Here is a 27,178-nt window from a genome sequence, read left to right as displayed (position 1 = left end):
TGAAACACAATTATAAATAAGAGTTGGCAGAAGTTGACAGATATGTTGTTGGTAACGTAGACTTTTCCTTCCTATTAACTAGGCCTCTCCACACCTATGACCCAATCAATTTAATGAAGAATCTAACACCGGGATACTCTCTTCTTCCTTTTTACACCCTATAACCCTCCTTAGCTTGAACTGAACTTCATGCAGGCCTTGTCTTTTTAATCCAGTTATTCATTTTTTGTGAAACACAATAATGTGCCTGATTTATACAGCCATTAGCAACTAATATAATCTAAATTAAACCAATATATACGCATCAAAATAAATATAGATTGCTTCTTTTAATGACTTAGGACCTAGTACTCAATGGCATTACACAACTATTTATTACTTACCCTCTTTGGTTAACAATAATTGTTTTTTTTTATCGTTTCTTTTCGGGAAATTGACAAGCAAGAAAAAGCTCCGATCCACACAACAATACTCTAGTTCCCTAATAAGCCAACCCATTTTTTATAAGTCAAAACTACAGTTTTATATGATGCTCTTCCTATTTCATGCTTAAGGCAATTTGATATTAATATTGGACACAAATCATAATGATATTGCGTATATGGACCATAAATTCATAACCAATTAAGCAAACATGGAGAAGGATTCAATTTTGTAGGGTGACAAAAACAGTTATTAACTACTAACAAATACTTTTTTTTTAATTTATATACTAGATTTCTTTGGTTTTAATTGGTAAGAAAATAATAATACTGTGGGTTTTTTTTTTTTTTTTTTTTGAGCCCAAATTTTAACATTTCACAACTAAATTATAGAGCTAACATATTATAAGTCAACGAGTGATGTTTTTGCTCACCTAGTTTCCAAAATCATAATTCTGTCAAAAAAGAAAAAAAAAATATAATGCACAAAGTTTGCAAAGAAGGAATATATGAGCAAAGGTTCTGAATATATCTGTATGGAATAATAATATTTTTTCTTGTAAATACTATGAAATAACAAGACAAAAAAGATATAAAAGATGCAACTTCCATAACCTATAATCTTAGCTTCTGTGTCAATAACATTACAATAATCATGCGATTGAACTCCGTGTGGCATTTATTCAGTGATAACATGCAGGGTTCACCGACCAAAATAAGAATGAGAGACTCTTAAGTCTTAAGATCAAGGACAAAAAGCCCTAATGCAATTGTATACTAGCCATGAACATTATCAACATAAGCAACCCAATACAGCTTCCTTGGAGAGTTGAGCTAGCTGCAAACCCAAAAAATCAAGGAGAAGGTAATAACTAATTTCAACAAGGTTCAACAAAATTGTAAGCAGCCTAAACAACTATGTAGCAAAAATTGGTTTAGAATGCTGATTTCAGATGAGAAAGCACTTAGAATAAGCGCTTGATTTTCCATGAAATTTTTTTAGCTGAATCACAATTGATAAAGGCAAGTTATGCAACTCCTATTTGTGATTTTACCAGAGCATTGACCTTAGCTTCATTCTTACCGCTCACGGACAATGTTGGTGGCGGTGTTGTGGTAGATGAGTTCGTCATTGGAATTCCCAGGTTAGAGCAACCAATGCCAATAGCACCTTAGGAAAAATGTGAACATTAGATCATACCTTTCCACATTTCTAAACCAATGATATGAAACATGAGTGAGGTTTGTAACACTTACATTGTTTGACACAAGGGAAGGCAGTGGCATTGAGAATATTGTAATATCCAACATCACAATGGCAACTATAGGAGAAGGGTGATGTCTTGTTACATGACCCACCTCCACAATCAACCCAAAAGCAAGCTACATGATCAAAAAGGATATAAACACGAAAAGAAATTGAACAGCAACATTTGATCGCAGCAATTTTTTCTGTCTGTTACCATCAAACCCTGATTCATTGGATCTTCTTTCTTTGTGTGGAGCAGAGGCATGGAGGCTTCCATGCAAGAGTAGTTCAGGGTACCTGCAATTACAAAAAGGTTATCAAGGAAGGTTCATAGTCATTATTAGAATTGAGCACCTAAGTCAAAATCGCAAAAAGCTAACAGTAGAAGTCAGGGTCTAGGGTAAAGACTGGCCACATCTTTCCACATTCAACTCCTTTGTACACATCCTCTGAACTCAATCCACATCCAAAACAAGTTAAAAAACAAACTCAAGCTAAATATGATCAACCCAAGGGTGAAAAAACTGAACTTGAGAAGACCCAAATGAAGAAAAGTATTGCAGGAATCTCAACCCGCTAATCCCAAACATCCCAATAAAGAGAGATGAAAGCAAAGTAAGGGTCAGAATCATCTTCACATACAAACTGTAAAACAAGAATCCCACCGATCAATACGAAAATTGGATTCTGAAACAATTTCACCGCCAACACCCACAGAAACCACTCAGCCTAGATCCAGTACATTTAGGGTTTCCGCATCACTTGCCGGATTATGGTCGTCCCCCATTTGTCAGCGACTATCCCAACTCAATCCACAGCTCATTTATACAGAGGGGTTCGAATGAAAATAAGTATAAATGTAAGTGTCATAATACTATAATAAGAAGTGTATAGGCAACTTTGAAAAAACCTTAAAGATCTGACACCAAAATAGAAATTTATGTCAGCGGTTACTGGTGCATCCTTCTCCTTAATTGCACAGGTGCATGCTATAACTCACCATAATATGCAGCATAGTAATTATTATTATATGGTCATCCTCTGCTGTGGTGCATGTGGAATTACCAAAGGGTACAGAGATCCGAATAAATGTCGATGTCTACGGGGAAGTCATCGGAGGAGAAAGAAGGCATCTTGGGGGTTAATTTGGAGAAAGAAAAAAGAATGGACTATTATTTTTTTTTTCCGGCAACTGTACTGGACTAATTTAAAATAAAGTAAATAAAGTTAGGGTCAAACGTTGAGGATAAAAATAATATTTTTTAAATTTATTCTTAATTTTAATTAATCTTAAATTCTAACTCTACACATAATTAATCTTAGGGTAAAAAACCTTAATAAGCCAAGTCAAGAATCATGTAACGTAAATACGCCAAAGCGAAAATCGTTTCAGCAATAAGCCAAATCATATTTTTATATAATTCGAACCATGCTGGTTCGAATTCCATTTCTACATAATTCGAACCAGCTTGGTTCGAATTACACACAAACACACGCACACACGTAATTCGAACCAGTTTGGTTCGAATTACACACAAACACACACACACATAATTCGAACCAGCTTGGTTCGAATTACACACAGTAATTCATTGTATAATTCGAATTATGATGTTAAAAAATTAATAATTTATTTAAAAAAATTTATTAAAAAAATTAATAATTTAAAAATTAAAAAATATATATTTTTATTTCATACGTTAAAAAAAGCTAACAAAATATTTAGGGTAAAAAACCTTAATAAGCCAAGTCAAGAATCATGTAACGTAAATACGCCAAAACGAAAATCGTTTCAGCAATAAGCCAAATCATATTTTTATATAATTCGAACCATGCTGGTTCGAATTCTATTTCTACATAATTCGAACCAGCTTGGTTCGAATTATACACAAACACATGCATACACGTAATTCGAACCAGCTTGGTTCGAATTACACACAAACACACGCACACACTAATTCGAACCAGCTTGGTTCGAATTACACACAGTAATTCATTGTATAATTCGAATTATGATGTTAAAAAATTAATAATTTAAAAATTAAAAAAAAATATATTTTTATTTCATACGTTAAAAAAAGCTAACAAAATATTTAATTACGAGACTTCTTTAAAATATTAATGAGCTATCAATTCGAATTCCATACAATACTTTTCTGTCCATTTTTAATAGTTCATGAATATTTTTTAATAAATTTTTTTAAATTATAGTACAAAAAATATTTTATCCTATGCAAAACAATTTAAAAAAAATGGCTTAAAAAATGTTAGGAGTACTATAAAAATTTGTAATGTTATAATAACTTAGGTAAATACATGCATGTACTCAAATTTTAAATAAAATACTCTACATAGTCAATAATAATTTAGAAATGAAAGAAAATATTTTATTTCATACAAAATAATTAAAAAATATATTTTATTCTATACAAAATAATTAAAAAAAATGGCTTAAAAGATGTTATGAGTACTATAAAAGTTTGTAATATTCTAGTGATTTAGGTAAATACATGATAAAAATATTTTTTCTTTAATTTCTAAATTATTAGTGACTATGTCGAGTATTTCTTTAATGTCCTAAGTCATTCGGACATTACAAATTTTTATAGTACTTCTAACATCTTTTAAGCCATTTTTTAAATTATTTTGCATAGAATAAAATATTTTTTTGTGGTATAATTTAAATAAATTTATTAAAAAATATTCATGAGCTATCAAGAATGGGCAGAAGAGTATTGTATAGAATTCGAATTGCTCACCATATTATTTGAATCAGAGTAATTCGAACTTCTCTATGTGTAATTCGAATCATGTAATATCTCACCATATAATTTAAATAATTTTATTAAAAAATTATCATGAATATTTTTTAATAAATTTATTTAAATTATATCATAAAAAATATTTTATTCTATGCAAAATAATTTAAAAAATGGCTTAAAAGATGTTAGAAGTACTATAAAAACTTGTAATGTCCTAATGACTTAAGACATTAAAGAAATACTCCACATAGTCACTAATAATTTAGAAATTAAAGAAAAAATATTTTTATCATGTATTTACCTAAATCACTAGAATATTACAAACTTTTATAGTACTCATAACATCTTTTAAGCCATTTTTTTAAATTATTTTGTATAGAATAAAATATATTTTTTAATTATTTTGTATGAAATAAAATATTTTCTTTCATTTCTAAATTATTATTGACTATGTAGAGTATTTTATTTAAAATTTGAGTACATGCATGTATTTACCTAAGTTATTATAACATTACAAATTTTTATAGTACTCCTAATATTTTTTAAGCCATTTTTTTTAAATTGTTTTGCATAGGATAAAATATTTTTTGTACTATAATTTAAAAAAATTTATTAAAAAAATTTATTAAAAAATATTCATGAACTATTAAAAATGGACAGAAAAGTATTGTATGGAATTCGAATTGATAGCTCATTAATATTTTAAAGAAGTCTCGTAATTAAATATTTTGTTAGCTTTTTTTAACTGTATGAAATAAAAATATATATTTTTTAATTTTTAAATTATTAATTTTTTTAATAAATTTTTTTAAATAAATTATTAATTTTTTAACATCATAATTCGAATTATACAATGAATTACTGTGTGTAATTCGAATCAAGCTGGTTCGAATTATGTGTGTGCGTGTGTTTGTGTGTAATTCGAACCAAGCTGGTTCGAATTACGTGTGTGCGTGTGTTTGTGTGTAATTCGAACCAAGCTGGTTCGAATTATGTAGAAATGGAATTCGAACCAGCATGGTTCGAATTATATAAAAATATGATTTGGCTTATTGCTGAAACGATTTTCGCTTTGGCGTATTTACGTTACATGATTCTTGACTTGGCTTATTAAGGTTTTTTACCCTTAATCTTACTAAATATAACTTAACATTAATTCTAAATTTTAATTTTTATGTCATCCCATCTTCTATCTCTAACTCTTTCTCCTACTAATTTTAGCCTTACATTATCTATCATTTACTACCATCATTATCACTAACATCATCATATTTATAGGTGTTCAAATCTAAATCGGTTTAAAAAAATTACAAAATCACATCTATTCAAATTAAAAATCGAACAAACCACTTAATTTTAGATTTTTTTGGATTTTAAATTAATTTTATTACAGTTTGGTTTAGTTTATGGTTCTAGTCTGTACAATCAAAATGAACCGAGCCGCATATATAATGATAATATAAATATTAAATATAATAATAATAATAATATTATAAGATCCTTACTCCCTTTCCCGTGGCACTTAGCAGTAGCATAGCACCGCACACACAGTCACACACCTCATGCCCATTCTCCACAAATACAAAACCTAACTTAAAATGGGGCATTTTATGTGGCTAATTCACATAAAAATGGTATCCACAATCTTAAAAGTTATTTGGTGAGTCATTGTAAATTTTTTTTAAAAAATTCACTTAATTTCATACAAAAAATACTTGTTATGTAATAATATAAAAAAAATGAATTGAATAATTGTTTGACTACTGAATCATTGGATTCTGATTTATGTAGACAAATTCTTATAAAACTAATAATCGTAGATGAGTTGCCTTTTAAATTTGTCAAATGGGAGGAATTTCGTTATTTTATGAATGTTTTGCAGCTAAAACTCTCGAGAAGAATTTCAATTGCTAGAAATTGTTGGAACTTGTTTATGAATGAAAAATATAAGTTACAGAGTGTCTTTATAAATTCAAATCAAAGTGTGTATTTGACCACTAATTATTGAACTTTTGTATAAAATCTAAACTATCTTTGTCTCACTGCACATTTTATTGATTAAGATTAGAAGTTGCAAAAGAGAATTCTTAACTTTTGTCTTATCAAGAATCATAAAGGTGAAACAATTGGTAAGAAAATAAAAAAATATCTTTTAAATTAGAGAATAAGTAGAATCTTTAGGGCGCGTTTGAAAAGTTTCAAAAGTTACTTTTTTGAATTTTTGACTTATGAAAAGTAGTAGTATTAATGTCTGGTGCAATTTTAAAAACTAAATTGTAACTTTTTAAGAAGCTATTTAAGTGCTTATAGAGAAGTTAAAAAAATGACTTCTCTCATAATAAAAAGCTTTTTATCATATTTCTTTTAAAATAAGTACTTTTAGAACTAAAAAACTAAATACAAAATAACTTATTTATAAACAACTTTTAATAAAAGCATTTATTATTTAAACTATCTTTTCAAAAAGAACTTAATTAAGCTATTTATCCAAATTGGGTCTTAGCATCATAGTTGATCATGCTAGTTCAAATAATATTGTCATTTGTTACTTGAAAGGTAGAATGGAGGATTAGAATTCACATCTTTTAGAAGCTGAACATTTTCATGTTAGGTGTTGTGTTTATATCTTGAACTTAGTGGTGAATGATGGTTTGAAGGATATGCATTCTTCAATTAGCAAAATTAGGAATGCTGTTAGATATGTCTATGCTTCTCCTAATCGCATGGATAAGTTTAAAAATTGTATTAAAGAGGCTAGATCCAAGACTGCTCTTGTGTACAATTAAATGTCCCCACTAGGTGGAATTCCACTTACATAATATTTGATAGTGTTTTAAAATTTTAAAAGGCCTTTAAAAGATTAAATGAGAGAGATGTTGCATTTATAAGATGCAAGGGGCATTCCAAAGAATGAAGATTGGGATAATGTAAGATTCTTTGTGAGATTTTTGAAGATTTTTTTCAATATAACTAAAAATTTTGGGTTCTACATTTGTGACCTCTTCTTCATATTTTTATCACTTTTGTTCAATTCTTAGTTCTTTGAAGACTTTGGTTGATAGTAATGACATATTACTTAAGGATATGGCTACAAAAATGAAGGTTAGGCATGATAAATATTGGGATAACTTGAGGAATATGAACATGATGATTTTTGTTGTTGTGGTACTTGATCCTAGATATAAGATTAAGTTTGTTGAGTGGAATTTTCAAAGGTTGTTTAAGAAGGAGAATGCTGATTTTTTATGTGGTAAGATGAAGAAAGTATTCAATTACTTGTTTAACAGCTATAGGGTTGCTCTTAATAGTGATCAAGCACACCAATCTACACAACACAGCCAAAATGTGGAGATGAATGATAGTGCCTTTGATGATATTTGCTTTGCAGCAGCATTTGAAAATGATGTACAAGTAAGTAAGAGTGTCAACACAAATGAAGTGGATTTGTATTTCATGGAGTCCTTAGAGAAACTGATTGATCCAAGTAGTTTTGACATTTTAACTTGGTAAAAAGTGATGAACTCTAACAATTATAAATATTCTGTTCTTAGTCAAATTGCGAGGGATATTCTAGCTATGCTTGTGTCAACGGTTGCTTCTGAATCCACCTTTAACATTGGAGGTAGAGTGCTTAATTAATATAGGAGCTCTCTTACCCCAAAAACTATTGAAGCTTTGATTTGTGCACAAAATTGGTTTCGAGTCAATTCAATGCCAATTAATCTTAAAGAGTATTTTGAAGAATTTGAAAAACTTGAGAAAGGTAATGTTCTACATATATTGATTAACTTTACTATTTGATAATATGTTTAAGTTAGTAATATTTATTTTGTTATATTTTATTGTAGAATTTGAGCCAATTTCTTAACTAATAGATGAAGAAGACTCTAGTGATAAATATGATTAGTGATCACTGCTTCATCTCTCAACTTAGAATTTTTTATGCTATGTTTTTACTAAGACTTGTTATGTTATTTAATTTTGTATTGTTGAGACTTGTTTTTATGCTAAAAAATTATTATTTTATCAAGACTTGTTGAATTTGTTGGATTGCTGGACAGATTGTTTTATAATGTTTATGGGATTTATCTTTTATTATTATGTTGGATTATTTGGACATGTTACTTTATAATGTTTGGGAGATTATTAGTAATTTAGTAGTGTGTATTTATACTATGTCACAGAGCATTAACTTTGTAAACTAAGTTATTGTTTTTTATTTAAAAAACCGTAAATTCAAGCCAATTCAAATCACTTATAATCGGATCGGGTCGAATTTTCAAAAAAAAAAAATTATCCCATCCAAACTGCACCGCACATAAAATAAGTGTTTAAATCGAATGACTTTTTTCTTTAAAATCGAACCAAACCGCATCGCGAACACCCCTAGTCCTACCACCACCAACATCATTTACCACCATTCACAATAGTGACTCTTAATCCAATTGTATGAGTATAAGCCATCAACTCTCTTCAGGTCCAATAATATCCAGACATATCAAATGGACTCTTGTTTTTGTTTTTCTAAAAACCATTAGATTCCCATCATTGTTGATTTGAAGGTAAAAGGAGGAGCAACATCTCGATTATTGCATTTAAAGACTCAGTTGAGAGTTGGAATAAGACATTGGCTAAAAGTCAACAAGAAAAAAAAATGATATACAAGTTGCAACATACCAAGATCCCTGGCGCTTTCCATCTCAAAGTTAGATTCACCAAATTCATAATTGAGTTAACTCGGTATCATACATAACAGTGGAGTAATTGACATCATTATATATATATAACAGGGTATAAAGAAAGAGAAAACTAACATGAAATTACTCTAGACAAGCCAATAGTCTTGGGGTAGAAATAAAATTAAACTAGATAGGGTCATTAGAGTGCTTTACGTGTAGAATATCGGTGCTCTCCTCATTGACTGATACTTTAATGTGGTGACATGTTTCTTCTACAAATCTTCGCTTCTCTACGCTCTATAGAAAGAGGCAAAAATATGAAGCTTAATTTAGCTAAAGAGAACAGCATTTTATCACACATCAATTCAAATAACAAAAAAATTGTTTTCCAACATGATTATACACAGATGCAACATCAGAATCTGCTGTTTCTATCAAGAAAATGAGGTAAAGTACACGTTATGAATCCCATGCACAAATTCTACAAAGAATGATGCTAAAATATTCTCCTACTGTAAGGCAACAGGGCTCATATCACTGATGATGAAGGAAAGATCAAGTTTGGAGATAAATCACATTTACAAGATGGAACTTGAATAAATTTTATTCACAAAACGGTAGACAATACTTTAATCCTAATCATTTAATAGTTTCAACGAAACAAATAAGGAAGGTGCAAATGAGTGAATTTTATTTTAAAATTTAATACAAACTATTTATTTAGTTCTGATAGCTAATTTATATTCTCTTATTTCTCATATAAAGATAGTTTGCTATACTCACCTTATAGAAAGTAGGCAAGGAATTGTACATAAAATGAAATTTTGGCATGTAAAAATAAATATATGAACCAAGAAGAAATGAAATATTCAACCTTAACTTCTATTTCTAAAAATAGCATCTACTCAATTAGAGTTATCACTTATCAATATCAAATTACAACGGGTGTGATGTTAATTGAATATAGCCATTATTCCATTCCGACATACCACTTATCCACAACGGAATGAGATATGAACTACATTTACATTGAGATCAAATGATGGATGGATGGTATATTGCCCAGAGTACAATTACAACTATATTAAAGAAACATTTCTATGAAATTCTTATAAATCTAAATTGGGTTCATCAAAACTTTTAAGGTTATCAAGATATAACAATGGTTGATGGGCAAATGAGCCAACACCGTGTGAATTCAAATTTGCTGAAGGTTGCTCCTCAAGTGGCTTTTCTCTTCTGCAGTCGTTGTAGCTTCTGCCACTTGAGGTAGATCTGGTATGACAATCCAGTGAATACCATACAAACACAACCCCATTGTTTTGTTGAAAGCGGATTTCCACTCAACAGAGAAGATACCACAATGCTAACGAATTTGCGAGTGGTAGTAATGGTGGTGTTAGCCAAAGAGCCATATCGGCTTATTGTCAAAAAGATGAAGTTTTGGCCCACAGCACCACAACAACAGAAGAGAATAATATCCCATGCTGCCTCTGGATGCTGTTTGCAGAAGCGAACAGCTTCAAATCCACTTCCACTGGGCCAGCCAAACATGTAAATCATATTGTATATGGTTCCCCATAAATTCATTCCCAACATAATATTCCAAGCACTTGTTTTAGGGTACCTGAGTAACAAAAACCAGTAATTGCATTAAATTAATAACACTTGCTATAGTCTTAAATATGAATCATCTCCCATTCTAAAATCTAAACATTGCTGAAAAGTCAACATTCAAACACCCGAAAAATAGAACTAAAAAATTTTTACATTTAGTGTCATTATCCTCATCATAATTTTACTTATACACATCATTATCTTGGAATAATGGGGAAAAGTCAGAGTCAGTGAATCAAGAAGGGGGGGGGGGGGATTATGTCAAGGAAGGACAAGAATCCAAAAGTTTTGCAGTTTACAAGCAATCAGACAGATCGAGGAACATGGTTTGCTTATTTTACCTTGCTTTTAAGGAATCCTGAGTTGCATTTGTAAATCCATCAAATGTAAGGTTCAGGAAACATAGTCCATATCCAAGGGGAGCATTTGGATGTGCTAACTTGCTCATAGTCTTTGAGCTAGTCTGCCAATAAGCATAAGCAAAGATGAGAAATTTGAAAGCTAAGCTGCATTCTCAATCCACATGAATTTTTTATAGGCAACATGGGAAAGTGTATCCCTATAGTATATATTTTCTTTATTATTCTGATAAGTTCCTAACCTTTAAAAGTGCAAATGTTGATACCCCTCCAGCAACAAGGAATGTACAGACGTATTCTGGAAAAGTGTATCTTATACCATACACTATAGTACCCATCAACATAACTGTATCATGGTAAAATGAGTACTTGTTATGAAATATAAAATAACTACTAAAAAAATGAGTACTTGTTATGGTAAAATGAGTATTTGTTATGAGTACTTGTTATGGCAGAACGCTTTTATATAAAAAATGACCATAGGCTTCAGGCTTTTCCATTTTTACATACTTAGAGGTGGTAAGCAGTAAGGAAACAATGTTTTTTTTTTACAAACTTCACCAAATAGTTATCTTTAATCTCCTATAAGTATATGAAAGGATGTGAAACACAAATAGAAATGATTAAACACAATTGCATTACTACTCATAAATGCAAGGTTACTGCGCGATTGGTAATAACATGGTGTTCCACCTAATGTGATTCTATTTGAACCCAAATAGACATAAAAAGGCTATACCACTTTGAATTGATTCGAATTATCCTAAATAAATTCAGTTTTTCTGGAGCATGAAATAGTGACAGTGATATACATATACTGACCTGGAATCATTTTTGAGGATTTTGCCAGTACCTGCAAGCAGACAACAAAGCAAATACACCACCATTAAAAACCAGTATACTGAATACACAGAAATATATCACATCCATGCAATGGAGGTAGGTCCAAAATCTCTAAAAAGGCCTCTTTCCAAAAAAACAGTTTGAAGAGCTCATACAATGAAGAAAAGTAACATGCCTGAGCCGGGTAACTAATATACTTGAGTGCTTCAATTCCCATCGCTGGACCAATAGTGTTGGTAATTCCACAACCCCAGTAAGACCACCAAGGTGCACCACCACTACTCCCACTTGACCATATCTTAATCACTGTATTATTATTATTTTGCAATATCAAATTAACGTAAGGAACCACACTAAAACGCGCACAAACACAAAACAGAACAAACAGAATTTCTTTCGTTCTACACTGTAACTTGCAGAAATGAAAGAACCAAACAAAGAAGTAAAACAGGGACTCACTTATGTAAGACCATATCAAACAAATCACATTCTGCGCCAAGTTCAGAAATGCAAGGTGCTCAAACCTCTCGCCATTTGGACCGAACCGCTTTGTGGATCTGACTCATTTTAAAAAAGAAAAACGAGTTCAGAAACGAAATTTAAAAATTCGTAACAGAAATGATTGAATCAGCGTGTCTTACAGAGTTTCCTGAAGAACGCCTTGGTAGATGTAGGCAGACCAGATGCCGGCGACACAGAACGCCAAAACCAAGACGCGGCGGAGACCGGATCCGTGAGCCTCCATGAATGAAACGACGGCGTTTTGAGGTTTATGTACTTTAATTTCAAGGTTGCGAGAACCGGACCGGTCAATAAACCGGTGAAGTCACTGGTTCAATGGTTCACTGATTCGACCGGAATTCAATCGGGGTTCAACCGGTTTAATAAAATATTAAATAAAATTATTAAAAAACCTAAAAATAATTTTAAATATATAAATTCAATAATTTCTAACTTAATAAAATTTAAAAGTTCACATAATAAATTATCCATAACTTAATATTAGAAGTTCACAAACAACTTCAAACATCAAAGTTATAACTAAAAAAAAAACGCACATAATGACAAACCCATAATGTATAAAATGTATCATAAGCTGTCACTAAGCAGTTTAAGATTTTGACAGAGTATTAGACCCTTTGTCACCAAATGATCAAGGTACATCCTTGCTAACCCCTTTCTTCAAAGCAAAGTTGAATTTTAGCACAATAGTATGCATCAAGCTCATGATTATTTCAGGCATATATATCTGTACCTCCTTGTTGCCTTTTTTTTAATAATCCTTTCAAATCCATCAATCCCAAATGTTACAAGTTCATAGGCTATATAACCAACCAAAGAATTGCAGCTCTTTAAGGCACAAAATTTATATTTGATCTGTTGTAAATATCTTGAATTTTGCAGTTCTTGAATATTGTCCTATCTCAGCAACTCGGATTCTGCCATCCTTTCGGGTCCCATCCAAACATTTCTCAAACATTTTCTCAACCATCCAAAATTCAACCAATTCCAATATCAAATTATTTTCAAAGCAAATCAATGCCAATAATAAATCTTTTTTAAAATTCAACCAGCTCAAACACTAAATCATTTATAAAGTCAGACTAACTCAAAATTAAACCGTTTCCAACATTAATTCATTTTCATATTTCAAATCATTTCCAAAGCCGATTCGTTTACATTCTCAAACACAGCTTCAGAACCAAGAAAGCCACTTTTCATAATTATCAACTAAATAACCTTTCAAACTAATTTCCTTTCAGCAATCACAAACTACTTAAGCAATCAGTCATTCAATCCAGCAAACAATCACATTTACAAGACAGTTATAATCACGGATATATGCTTCTCACGTTAATATCTATTTATAACAACTCTGTAAGATAAAATAAATTTTAAGAAAACCCCTACCTCAGTTTACCACTTAGCTACGCGATAAACTCAGTTTTTCTCTCGGCCCACAACGCAGCAGTCTCATCCTCAGCTCCAAACCACTTTTGTGGCAACCACAGCTACTCTAATCGTAATAAGAAATAACCAAAACTCAATCAAATAGCAAATAGTATCGCAAAACCTCAGAGCAAGAACGACTTACTGTACCAACAAGAAACTAAGTACAGCACAGCCTCAGCTCCAGCGGTTAACTCCGGCAAGCTCCAACAGCGGCGGCTTCAATCAGCAGCGGAAAAACTCACTGCGACAACATCATCAAACATATACGACTTAAGCGACGACTCTTACGGTAATAAGGATTTCAACGGACAAGGAAAGAAATCTGAAACAAGGCTAAAACTTACCAAGAAAATGGCGGCTCCGGCACTCGGGAGAAATAAACCCAGCATAAACGAACCAGAGCCGGAACCCAAACTGGAATGCGATGGGGTTTGGCAGCTGCAGGGGCGTCCTCTGGCGGCGATGACAGATCTGAAGCGGTTCTCGGTTCGCGATTCGACGGCAGCGGCAGAGGCGAGTTCGGCACTAGAGATCTGACAAAGCTGACGGCGATGAGCTCCCTCTCACGCGTTGTCTCTCTTCCGCGACGGCGCGATGACAGATCCGACGGCGGACGGCGGTGACGCGGTTGGACAAGTTCGGCGGTGATGCGGCTTAACGGCGTGGTCTCCCTCCAAGGCTCGGTGAAGACGCAACGGTGGCGGTGGCAGCGAGGCCCAGCAACGCCGGTGCGCCTCCTTCCCCCCTTCTCCTCTCGGCTCTCACCTCCGCGTCGGTGCTAACAGCGATGGCGGCGAGCAGCCCGGGCCACCAGCGCTGGCCGTCCCCCTCTCCTCTCTTCTCTAACTCTGTTTCTCAGAACCCTCTCTCCCTCAACGTTTTTCTTTCTCTTTTTCTTTCTTTCTGCTTTTTCCTGATTTTCTGAAGCTGAGGAAAGTTGTTTGGTTTACGGGATGCTGAGAGAAAGGGTATGGCGGCGCTGAGACAAGGAGGAAAGGGAAAAGGTGTAATAAAATTAGGGTGAGGAGAGTGTGAGTTTGGGAATTTTGGGTAATTTAGAATTTTGATAAAAATTAGGTATAAGATAATTTGGTAATTTTAATAAAATTGGAGTATAAAGTATTAATATTTGAAAAATTAATTTAATTTCTAAAATTATTTTAAAATATTAATTGTGGTATAAAAGTACTAATTGATTCTCAATAAATTACTCTAATTAAAAATTTATGGTAATATAATTAATTTCTTTTTATCTTTAACTTAAAGTATTAAATGATATAAATCTATTTAATATATTAAAACTTGGTTTTTTCCTAACTAACAAGTGTATTAACCCGTATCATGCACGCGATAAAATTGAAATTATGATTTTAAATTATTTTGTTAAGATTAATTTAAATTATAATAATTTGATTAATAAAAATATAACATGTTATGTATTATTTGTTTTTTCTTAATCTAGTGTTAAATATATTAACTCTAAAATAGTTATTAATTGGTTTTAGTAATCTACGTTCTTTAATAAATCAAACATATATACTCAATGTGACCATAAATAACTTAATAATACTTAGACCTACCAACAAATTTTTATATGTTGTTTTACTGTTAAGTAAGAACATATCAAAATTAGCTCAAAATAAATAATAAATTATTTGAGAATTCTAATGCACAAAATTCTCTAATAAACAATAAATAATTTAAATCTACTAAAAAATAACTCAACACTTTTCTTTGATGCCTGCAAAACATATACCTGAAATAATATTATATCAATGTTAGTATACAGTTTTACAATCATCGACCGTATTTACTATACATGACTCATTCTTAAAAGTTATTCTACACACGTGTGCAGTCGGAAGATAAATTACTGAACTTTATTTTATTTTTCTAAATTATTATAATTATACATTATTCATTAAATGCTAATTGTAATATTGTAATATAATTATTAATAAAGATATTTTTCTAAAATAAATTTAGAAGAGAGAATAGTGCTTTTATTTTGGAGGAAAAATGAATTCATAAGGAATTGATACCTCACTTTTATTAGTTGATAATGTATTAAATATTGATTTTATATAATTATAATAAAAATATTTCTCTAAATTATTATAATCATGCATTATTCATTAAATGTTAATTGTAATATAATTATAATAAATATATTTTTTTAAAATAAATTTAGAAAAAAATAGTGATTTCATTTTAGAGAAAAAATGAATTCACGAGAAATTAACACCTCACTTTTATTAGTCGGAGAAAAAATTCGGTTTTAGTATATTTTGTCATTATTATACATTTTTCTCTAATCATATATCCACTGTTTTCTTTTCTTTGTTTCAGCATTTTGAACATGGGTTTAACTTCTCGTAGTTCTCACTTCTCAGTCATTCTATTAGATGTAGTTGATAACTATTGAAATTCTTCGATTAATATAGGAGAAAAATATATTATTATATGATAGAATTAATATGAGTATATTTTATTATTAAATAAACAAAGTTAATATAAAATAAAATTATACATAAAAAAAAGCAAAGAAAATAAAATTATAATAGCAAAAGTGATAAAAAGATTATTTTTATAATTCTGTTTTGTCATTTTTATATATAGAAGATTAGAAAATAGTAAATTTTTAACTAAATTAATTTATATTTGTTGTATTCAATTTAAATAAGTAATAAATTATCTTATTTTAATTTATTTCTTAAATTTATATATCATAAAAATTAAATCAAATAATTAATATACATAATTTTAAATTGTGTGATACTTAAATATCTATTTAAATTAATTAGTTGATATAATTAATTCATCATAATAAATTGTCTTTAATGAGTTAAATAAAATAAAGCAGAAGCATGCTACATTGATTCTATCGTTAAAGGTAAAAATTTGACTTTTATATAATAGAATAGATAGAATAGATAATATAATAGACGGCGAGAAAGAGAAAGATAAACATTTTAGATCCTTTCATTTGAATGTTGCAATATGGGTATCACATTATTTTACTTATTCTACTCTATGGATCCTTTTGTAACTTTATTTCAGTATCAATGGAATTTCACTACCTTTGAGTACTAAATTAAAATTCAAAATGAAACTGAAAAAAAAAAGTAAAGAGTATAAAATTATTGATTGAAAAACACTCTAAATAATAAAAAGCTAAATTAACTTTAATATTATATTCATTAATACGATTTTAATTTTATATAATAGTTAGATAATAGATTAGTAAAAGTAAAGGAAAAATGACTTTAATTAGTATTTGATAAAATATTCATTTAGAATAATTAAAAAATATAAAATTATGATATTATTAAAAATAATACATTTTTATGTTAAAAAATTATATTTAAATAAAATATTTATAAAATATAAAATTTAGAGTAACATAGCTTCATGAACATTAATCATTAATCAATTACGAACTAACATAAAATTATAATATAATTTATTTATGAAAAAATAATCAATAATTAATATTAATAAATATAAAAATCATCCAAACACTTTGATTAAAAGTATGAGTGGTTAATTATTATTCATTATTAATAATATTTTATTCATAACAAAAACTGAAAATATAATTATTCATATTTATATTTTAGAAAAATAAACGTATAAGTAACAAATGATCTATTTTATCATGTATACTATAAATTAATTAATTAAACTAACTGATATAATGAATTATAATTAATTAATTGGTATAAATTATAATAAATTATATGATATTTAAAAAGAAAATAAAATGAATAAAAAAATTAAAAGAAATAAAAGAATAGAAGACTACAATAAAATAAATTGAATGTGAGTTTTTTTTTTCACAAATTTTATATCACATCCGCTTCAATAATCAATAATAATAAATAAAAATACATCAACTTAATATCTAAGAGAAAATGATGAGATAAAATCATAACACAATTCTAAAATAAAAGCTTAAATTAAACCATAATATCATTGCACAACACAAATTGAAAGTATTTTCACACTACAATATACCACATAAATAGGTAAATGACTTAAGCTTAATTACGGATTTTTTTTTATTTATGCATACATGATAACACTATGGTCTATAAATGCTTAATGGATAACATATCATATATTGCTCTGAATGATGAGCACGGGAGTTGAAGAGTGTGTGCTGATTTGTGTCCATGATAGTTGCCTTCTTGTGACGACATCTCATAAGAAGAAAAAGAATTGTTGTAAAAGCTACTCAATGAAAGAGTAATTGGTAAATGAATGATATTTTCTTCTAGCATATATGATCTTTTATAGTGGTAAAATAAAAATAGAAAGAATAAAATTTTGTATTTTTATATTAGAAATAAAATTTGATATTTATCCTAATAAAATTAAATAACTAATTAGTTATATTTAAATAAATAAAATAAATTAAATAAAAATATTTTTCAGAATTAATCAAATCAATTAGTCAATACAAATAATTAGTATAATTAATTTTATTTGATTTATTGAATTCAAAAAATAAATTAAAAAATAATTGATTGAATTAATTAGTTGATATAATTAATTTATTATAGTTGATTAAATTTAATGAATTAAAAAAATAAATAGGAAAACATAGGAGACAATGAATTTCTTAACTAAATTAATATGTATTTATTTTATTTAATCAGTATAAGTAACAAATCATATATGTTATTATGTATCTTATAAATTAATGAATTAAAATAATTAATAAAATAAATTACAATTATTTAATTGATATAAATTATAATAAATCATGTGATATTTAAATATCTAATCAAATCAATTAGTTGATATAATTAATTTATTGTAATAAATTGTATTCAATAAATTATAAAAAATAAATTAAGAAACATGCTAAGAAGTATGCCACGCCCATCATGAAGTGCAGAAATTCAATTTTTATATAATTAAAATATACATTTTTATATATGTTATAAAAATATGATTTGATTCTATTAACTTGCTTATTTTTTTTTAACTTTGCCACCTATATTCAGCATAGAATTTTAATTTTTCTAAAATAAATTTAGAAGAGAGAATAATACTTTCATTTTGGAGAGGAAATAAATTCATGAATAATTGACACCTCCCTTTCATTAGTTGATAATGCATTAAATATTAATTTTATATAATTATAATAAATATATTTTCCTAAATTAGTATAATCATACATTATTCATTAAATGTTAATTGTAATATAAATATAATAAAGATATTTTTCTAAAATAAATTTAGAAGAGAGAATAGTGCTTTTATTTTAGAAGAAAAATGAATTTATGAAAAATTGACACCTCACTTCAATTAGTTAGGGAAAAATACAATTTTAGTATATTAAGTAGAAGTATATTATTATTATTATTATTATTATTATTATTATTATTATTATGATTAAAAATATTTTTGATTGATAATTGATAAGTAGTTTAATAATATATTAAATATGGATTTTATATAATTATAATAAATATATTTTTCTAAATTAGTATAATTATGCATTATCCATTAAATGTATTCATTTTAGAGGGAAAATGAATTCACGAGAAATTCACACCTCACTCTCATTAGTTGAGAAAAAACCCAATTTTAATATATTAAGTAAATTATATAAATAGAAATACTTGCTAAGTATATATAAAGAGGGGATATATAATTATATATAATATAATTGCTATATATGTAACAGATATAAATTGTTGCCAATGAGTTATAGCTCAAATGGCATAGACTCCCCATACTCAATTAAGAGGTCGCGGGTTCGAGTTACATATCTTTCCAAATTTATGCCAATGAGTAATAGCTCAAATGGCATAGTCTCCCCATACTCAATTAAGAGGTTGCGGGTTCGAGTCTCCTATTTTTGATAAAAAAAAAAAAACAGATATAAATTGTTATAATTATAGAGATTTACTATAATTATATTAAATTTAATTATGAATGTAAATAAATAAAAGTGATAAAAATTAATATTATTTTTTCTTTTTTACATTTAATATTTACCGTAAATATAAAAAATATTGAGAAAAAAATATAAATAAATAGAAGTGATAATAATTAATATTATTTTTTCTTTTTTACATTTAATATTTACCGTAAATATAAAAAATATTGAAAAAAAAGTAGATACTGACTTTATTTTATTTTATTTTACGTCATGGATTTCTTTACTAAAATTAATGGAGGAAAAAAATCTTTATGATTATATATCAATCTTAATCACAATAAATAAGATGAATCGATTGAGCAACTAACAAATTTAACGGGTAAATGTTATTTTCCATTTATGGAAAAAATGAGGTAACATGCATGCGTATATTAATATAGGAAGAATATATACTCACAGTTTTAAAATCTTCAAGAATAATTGATTGTATTATCCTTCAAGCCAAAAAATCCATCCTTTATTTTCATTAAATATTTATATTAATTCAATTAAATGAGTGTTTTAATAAAAAGAAAGATAATTATTATTATTATTATTGAATAATAATGATAATTATCGTTATTAATATTAAATTGGTTATTAATATATATATTGAATTATCATTAATATTAAATTAGTTATATATATATATATATATATATATATTGTTACTTCTACAATCGTGCAATAATATTTCTTTTTATTTGTTAACTAATTAAACTTGGTTATTTATATTAAATATATTTAATGATTACTAAAAATTAATCATATAATTATCATTATTAATAACCAATTATTAATAACCAATTTATATTTCTCTAAAATATAATTTTCTATCTTATTATTATTATTATTATTAATATATACGTCGCCATTAAGGTAATAACTTGTCACTAATAAAATTTTAGGATAATAAATAAAAAATAGAATTATATCAATATAATTAAAATTAATATAATTAAAATAGTTAAAAATATTTTTGATTGATAATTAGGTTAATAATGCATTAATTATTGATTTTATATAATTATAATAGAGATATTTTTCTAAATTAGTATAATTATGAATTATTCATTGAATGCTAAGTATAATATTGTTATATAATTATAATTAAGATAATTTTTTGAAATAAATTTAAAAGAGATTAGTATAATTATAATATAATTATATCAATTAAAGATAATTTTTAAAAATAAATTTAAAAGAGAGAAATAGTGCAATCATTTTGGAGGGAAAACGGATTCACGAGAAAATGATACCTCACCATCATAAGTTGGGAGAAAACCCTGTTTAGTATATTAAGTAGATTTGTATAAATTATAATAAATTATATAACATTTAAAAAGAAAATAAAATGAATAAGAAGAAAATAAAAATAAATAGAATAGATAGAAGACTATAATAAAATAAATTGAATGTGAGATTTTTTTTTGGTACATTTCATATCACATCCGTTTCAATAATAATAAAAAATAAAAATACGTCAACTTAATATCTAAGAAAAAATGATGAGATAAAATCATAATACAGTTATAAAGTAAAAGCTTAAATTAGAACACAATATCATTACACAACACATATTGAAAGTAATTTCTCACTACAATATACCACAAACAGGTAAATGACTTAAATTTAAATAGGAAATATTTTTTATTTATGCATACATGATACCATGGTCTATAAATACTTCTTAGATAACATATCTTATATAGCTCCGAATGATGAGCACGAAAGTTGGAGAGTGTGGTAGTTTGTGTCCACGATAGTTGCCTTCTTGCAACGACGCCTCATAGGAAGAAAAAGAATTGTTGTAAAAGTTATCAAATGAAAGAGTAATAATTGGTAAACGAATGATATTTTCTTCTAGCATACATGGTCTTTTATAGTGGTAAAATAAAAATGGAAGAAATTAAATTTTATATTTTTATATTAGGAATAGAATTTGATATTTATCCTAATAAAATTATTATTATTATTATCAATATAAATGGGTTAACAACTTGCTACTAATAAAATCATTGGATAATGAATAAGAATTAGAAGGATATCAATATAATTAAAATGTTTAAAAATATTTTCGATTGATAATTAGTTTAATAATGCATTAAATATTGATTTTATCTAATTATAATAAAGATATTTTCCTAAATTAGTATAATTATGCATTATTCATTAAATGCATTCATTTTGGAGGGAAAATGTGTAAGACCCATAATTTTCGAAAAAAATATTATTATGAGTTAATTTCAATTTATTTATTCATTAAAGACTTTATTTTTAGAAAATTATTTTATTAAAAGTAATTAAATCAAGTTTTGACAATTAAATTAAAAATTTTACTTAATTTTATAATTATCGAATAATTTTCTATATTTAAATTATAGAGCTTAACAGTTGTAAAAGAATAAGAATTTTATACGATTTAGTTAAATAATTGAGATTTTAGAATTTAATACTTTAATTTTATAAATAAAAAATTAATTATCTTTAATTTTAAATTAGAATACTTAATTAAAATCTAATTAGTAAATTAATAAATAAAGAATATTTTTAAAATAATTTTAAAGAATTAAATTAAATTTTAAATTTATACATTATATCATAATTTTTATTAGAAATCATGTGTAGATTTCGAAACGAACTTCATTTACAGCCTTTTTACACCATTGATTTAACCATTATTATTATTATTATTATTATTATTATTATTATTATTACTCCATCCAGCCACATATATACAGACACACTGATGAGAGGATAATTTATACGCTTTTTGGCATTGTTTTTAGTATGTTTTTAGTAGGATCTAGTTACTTTTAGGAATGTTTTCATTAGTTTTTATGTTAAATTCACATTTCTGGACTTTACTATGAGTTTGTGTGTTTTTCTGTGATTTCAGGTATTTTCTGGCTGAAATTGAGGAACTTGAGCAAAAATCAGATTCAGAGGTTGAAGAAGGACTGCTGATGCTGTTGGATTCTGACCTCCCTGCACTCAAAGTGGATTTTCTGGAGCTACAGAACTCGAAATGGCGCGCTTCTAATTGCATTGGAAAGTAGACATCCAGGGCTTTCCAGCAATATATAATAATCCATACTTTGCCCAAGTTTAGATGACGCAAACTGGCGTTCAACGCCAGCTCTCTGCCCAATTCTGGCGTCCAGCGCCAGAAACAAGCTGCAAAGTGGAGTTCAACGCCCAAACTGGCACCAAAACTGGCGTTCAACTCCAGGAATGACCTCTACACGTGTAACACTCAAGCTCAGCCCAAGCACACACCAAGTGGGCCCCGGAAGTGGATTTATGCATCAATTACTTACTTCTGTAAACCCTAGTAGCTAGTTTATTATAAATAGGACCTTTTACTACTGTATTAGACATCTTTTGATCATTTTTAGATCTCTAGACCTCCATGAGAGGCTGGCCATTCGGCCATGCTTACCCTCTATTCACTTATGTATTTTCAACGGTAGAGTTTCTACACTCCATAGATTAAGGTGTGGAGCTCTGCTGTTCCTCAAAGATTAATGCAAAGTACTACTGTTTTCTATTCAATTCATCTTATTTCGCTTCTAAGATATTCATTCGCACTTCAACCTGAATGTGATGAACGTGACAATCATCATCATTCCCTATGAACGCGTGCCTGACAACCACTTCCGTTCTACATTAGATTGAATGAGTATCTCTTAGATCTCTTAATCGGAATCTTCGTGGTGTAAGCTAGAATGATGGCGGCATTCAAGAGAATCCGGAAAGTCTAAACCTTATCTGTGGTATTCCGAGTAGGATTCAATGATTGAATGACTGTGACGAGCTTCAAACTCGCGATTGCTGGGCGTAGTGACAAACGCAAAAGGATAGTAAATCCTATTCCAGCATGATCGAGAACCGACAGATGAATAGCCGTGCCGTGACAGGGTGCGTTGACCATATTCACTGAGAGGATAGGATGTAACCATTGACAAGGGTGATGCCTCCAGACGATTAGCCATGCCGTGACAGGGCATTTGGATCATTTTCCCGAGAGAAGACCGAAAGTAGCCATTGACAATGGGATGCATTACATAAAGCCAGCCATGGAACGGAGTAAGACTGATTGGATGAAGATAGCAGGAAAGCAGAGGTTCAGAGGAACGAAAGCATCTCTATTCGCTTATCTGAAATTCTCACCAATGATTTACATAAGTATTTCTATCCCTATTTTATTATTAATTTCGAAAACCCCATTACTATTTTATATCCGCCTGACTGAGATTTACAAGGTGACCATAGCTTGCTTCATACCAACAATCTCCGTGGGATTCGACCATTACTCACGTAAGGTATTACTTGGACGACCCAGTGCACTTGCTGGTTAATTGTGCGAAGTTGTGAACCATGGTATTGGCATCATGTTTTTGGCGCCATTACCAGGGAAAGAAAGAGCGATGAATTTTACATAATTAAAGTGTAATCACAATTTCTGCGCACCAAGTTTTTGGCGCCGTTGCCGGGGATTGTTCGAGTTTGGACAACTGACAGTTCATTTTGTTGCTCAGATTAGGTAACTTTCTTTTCGTTTTCTTTTCAAAAAAATTTTTCAAAAATCTTTCAAAAAAATTTTCCCTTTGTTTTCGAAAAAATTTTCCAAAAAAAAAATATTTTAAAATAAAAATGTTTTCAAAAATAAATTATTCTATGACTTCAAAACTTTCAAGAATGAATTCTAGAGTTTCATGGTAACATGTTGAATCCTATCTGGCTAAAAAGCCATACCCAAACTCCTTTGGGATTGGTCTTCAACTAATCACCTCAATGGATGTAAATCCATTCTAAAGCTTGAATGGCTATTAAGCCATGTCTGACCCTTTGATTGGAGCTTTAGACTAAAGAGCAAAAGATTCCTGGAATTCATATTAAAGATTTTGAAATCCTTATTTTTGTTTTTCAATTAATTTTCGAAAAAAAATACAAAAAAATTAGAAAATCATAAAAATCAAAAATATTTTTTGTATTCTTGTTTGAGTCTTGAGTCATGTTATAAGTTTGGTGTCAATTGCATGTGCATCTTGCATTTTTCGAAAAAAATCATGCATTCATAGTGTTCTTCATGATCTTCAAGTTGTTCTTGGTAAGTCTTCTTGTTTGATCTTTGCATTTGCATGTTTTGTGTCTTTTCTTGTTTTTCATATGCATTCTTGAATTCTTAGTGCCTAAGCATTAAAGAATTCTAAGTTTGGTGTCTTGCATGTTTTCTTTGCATTAAAATTTTTCAAAAATATGTTCTTGGTGTTCATCTTGACATTCAAAGTGTTCTTGGTGTTCATCTTGACATTCATAGCATTCTTGCATGCATTCATTGTTTTAATCTAAAAATTTCATGCATTGCATCATTTTTCTTGTTTTTCTCTCTCATCATAAAAATTCAAAAATAAAAAAAATATATATCTTTCCCTTTTTCTCTCTCATAAATTCGAAAATGAGATTTGACTTTTTTCAAAAATTTTTAAAATCTAGTTGTTTTCATGAGTCAAACAAATTTTCAATTTAAAAATCTCATCTTTTTCAAAATCTTTTTCAAAAATCAAATCTTTTTCAAAATTCTTAGTTATTTTCGAAAATTCCAAAAATATTTTTCAAAAAATCTTTTTCCTATTTTTATATCAAATTTTCGAAAATAACAATAACAATTAATGTTTTGATTCAAAAATTTCAAGTTTGTTACTTACTTGTTAAGAAAGATTCAAACTTTGAGTTCTAGAATCATATCTTGTGATTTCTTGTGAATCAAGTCATTAATTGTGATTTTAAAAAAAATCAAATCTTTTTCAAAAAAAAAAAAAAACTAATTTCAATCATATCTTTTCAAAATATCTTCTTATCATATCTTTTTCAAAAAAACTTGATTTCAAAATATCTTCTCTAACTTCCCAACTCCTTATCTTTTCAAAATTTGTTTCAACCAACTAACTAACTTTTTGTTTGTTTCTTATCTTTTTCAAAACTACCTAACTAACTCTCTCTCTCTAATTTTCGAAAATATCTCCCCCCTTTTTCAAAATTTCTTTTTAATTAACTAATTATTTCAATTTTTAAATCTTAATTTTCGAAAATTACTAACCTTTTTTAAAAACTATTTTCAAAAATCACTAACTCTTTTTCAAAAATTATTTTTGAAATTTTCCTCTCTCATCTTATTCTATTTATTTATTCATCTACTAACATCTCTCCCTCACCCACCAAAAATCCGAACCCTCTCTCTCTCTTTCTGAGTTCAGATTTTTCTCTTCTTCTTTTCTTCTACTAACAATAAGGAACCTCTTTACTGTGACATAGAGGATTCCTCTTCTTTTCTTTTTCTCTTCTCTTTCTTATGAGCAGGGACAAAGAAAAAGGTATTCTTGTTGAAGCTGATCCAGAACCTGAAAGGACTCTGAAGAGGAAACTAAGAGAAGCTAAATTACAACAATCCAGAGAAAACCTTATTGAAAATTTCGAACAAGTAAAGGAGATGGCAGCCGAACCCAACAACAATAATGTAAGGGGAATGCTTGGTGACTTTACTGCACCTAATTCCAGTTTACATGGAAGAAGCATCTCCATTCCTGCCATTGGAGCAAACAACTTTGAGCTGAAACCTCAGCTAGTTTCTCTAATGCAGCAGAACTGCAAGTTTCATGGACTTCCATCTGAAGATCCTTTTCAGTTCTTAACTGAATTCTTGCAGATCTGTGATACTGTTAAGACTAATGGAGTAGATCCTGAAGTCTACAGGCTCATGCTTTTCCCTTTTGCTGTAAGAGACAGAGCTAGAGTGTGGTTGGACTCTCAACCCAAAGACAGCCTGAACTCTTGGGATAAGCTGGTCACGGCTTTCTTAGCCAAGTTCTTTCCTCCTCAAAAGCTGAGCAAGCTTAGAGCTGATGTTCAAACCTTCAGACAGAAAGAAGGTGAATCCCTCTATGAAGCTTGGGAAAGATACAAGCAGCTGACCAAAAAGTGTCCTTCTGACATGCTTTCAGAATGGACCATCCTGGATATATTCTATGATGGTTTATCTGAGCTATCAAAGATGTCATTGGATACTTCTGCAGGTGGATCCATTCACCTAAAGAAAACGCCTGCAGAAGCTCAAGAACTCATTGACATGGTTGCTAATAACCAGTTTATGTACACTTCTGAAAGGAATCCTGTGAATAATGGGACGCCTATGAAGAAGGGAGTTCTTGAGATTGATACTCTGAATGCCATATTGGCTCAGAATAAAATATTGACTCAGCAAGTCAATATGATCTCTCAGAGCCTGAATGGAATGCAAGCTGCATCCAACAGTACTCAAGAGGCTTCTTATGAAGAAGAAGCTTATGATCCTGAGAA

General features: G+C 28.9%; 1 protein-coding gene, 1 long non-coding RNA gene and 1 other non-coding gene across 6 annotated transcripts; all 3 read right to left on the bottom strand.

Annotated features, from left to right (window-relative positions):
• Window positions 1-1,013: 1,013 nt before the first annotated feature.
• On the bottom strand, window positions 1,014-2,460 carry LOC107625163 (uncharacterized). The gene is made up of 5 exons (XR_002357263.2): window positions 2,314-2,460; window positions 1,886-1,968; window positions 1,680-1,805; window positions 1,507-1,593; window positions 1,014-1,260 (listed from the first exon to the last, which is right to left on the bottom strand). It is a non-coding gene; the product is annotated as an uncharacterized LOC107625163 (long non-coding RNA).
• A 7,513-nt stretch (window positions 2,461-9,973) lies between these two features.
• LOC107627071 (UDP-galactose/UDP-glucose transporter 3) lies at window positions 9,974-14,936 on the bottom strand. 4 transcript variants are annotated; one of them, XM_088505150.1, is made up of 10 exons: window positions 14,229-14,936; window positions 14,032-14,125; window positions 13,843-13,948; window positions 12,573-12,776; window positions 12,391-12,488; window positions 12,107-12,237; window positions 11,911-11,941; window positions 11,331-11,434; window positions 11,071-11,192; window positions 9,974-10,739 (listed from the first exon to the last, which is right to left on the bottom strand). In XM_088505150.1, exons 4-10 carry the CDS (start codon window positions 12,674-12,676, stop codon window positions 10,334-10,336), a joined length of 996 nt encoding a protein of 331 aa, XP_088361276.1. In that variant the 5' UTR covers window positions 12,677-12,776; window positions 13,843-13,948; window positions 14,032-14,125; window positions 14,229-14,936; the 3' UTR covers window positions 9,974-10,333. The 4 variants fall into 4 exon arrangements, with proteins under 4 accessions (XP_088361276.1, XP_088361277.1, XP_088361278.1 ...); XM_088505151.1 differs by having other exon boundaries at window positions 13,843-13,943; XM_088505152.1 differs by having other exon boundaries at window positions 14,027-14,125; window positions 14,229-14,917.
• An 11,775-nt stretch (window positions 14,937-26,711) lies between these two features.
• LOC148573418 (small nucleolar RNA R71) lies at window positions 26,712-26,819 on the bottom strand. The gene has a single exon (XR_015905913.1). It is a non-coding gene; the product is annotated as a small nucleolar RNA R71 (small nucleolar RNA).
• Window positions 26,820-27,178: the final 359 nt, after the last annotated feature.

The sequence above is a fragment of the Arachis ipaensis genome, chromosome B2 (genome assembly GCF_059453495.1).
Source record: "Arachis ipaensis isolate K30076 ecotype BB chromosome B2, ASM5945349v1, whole genome shotgun sequence".
Taxonomy (NCBI): domain Eukaryota; kingdom Viridiplantae; phylum Streptophyta; class Magnoliopsida; order Fabales; family Fabaceae; genus Arachis; species Arachis ipaensis.
This window is presented reverse-complemented; position numbering and strand designations above follow the sequence as displayed.

Excerpts from the sequence above, each read along its gene's own strand:
- LOC107627071 (XM_088505150.1), bottom strand. The coding sequence starts at position 12,676 with ATGGAGGCTCACGGATCCGGTCTCCGCCGCGTCTTGGTTTTGGCGTTC. Across the intron at positions 11,435-11,910 it reads ATCCTCAAAAATGATTCCAG|TTATGTTGATGGGTACTATA; the intron begins GTCAGTATATGT and ends ACCATGATACAG. Across the intron at positions 11,193-11,330 it reads CAACATTTGCACTTTTAAAG|ACTAGCTCAAAGACTATGAG; the intron begins GTTAGGAACTTA and ends GCTTATTGGCAG.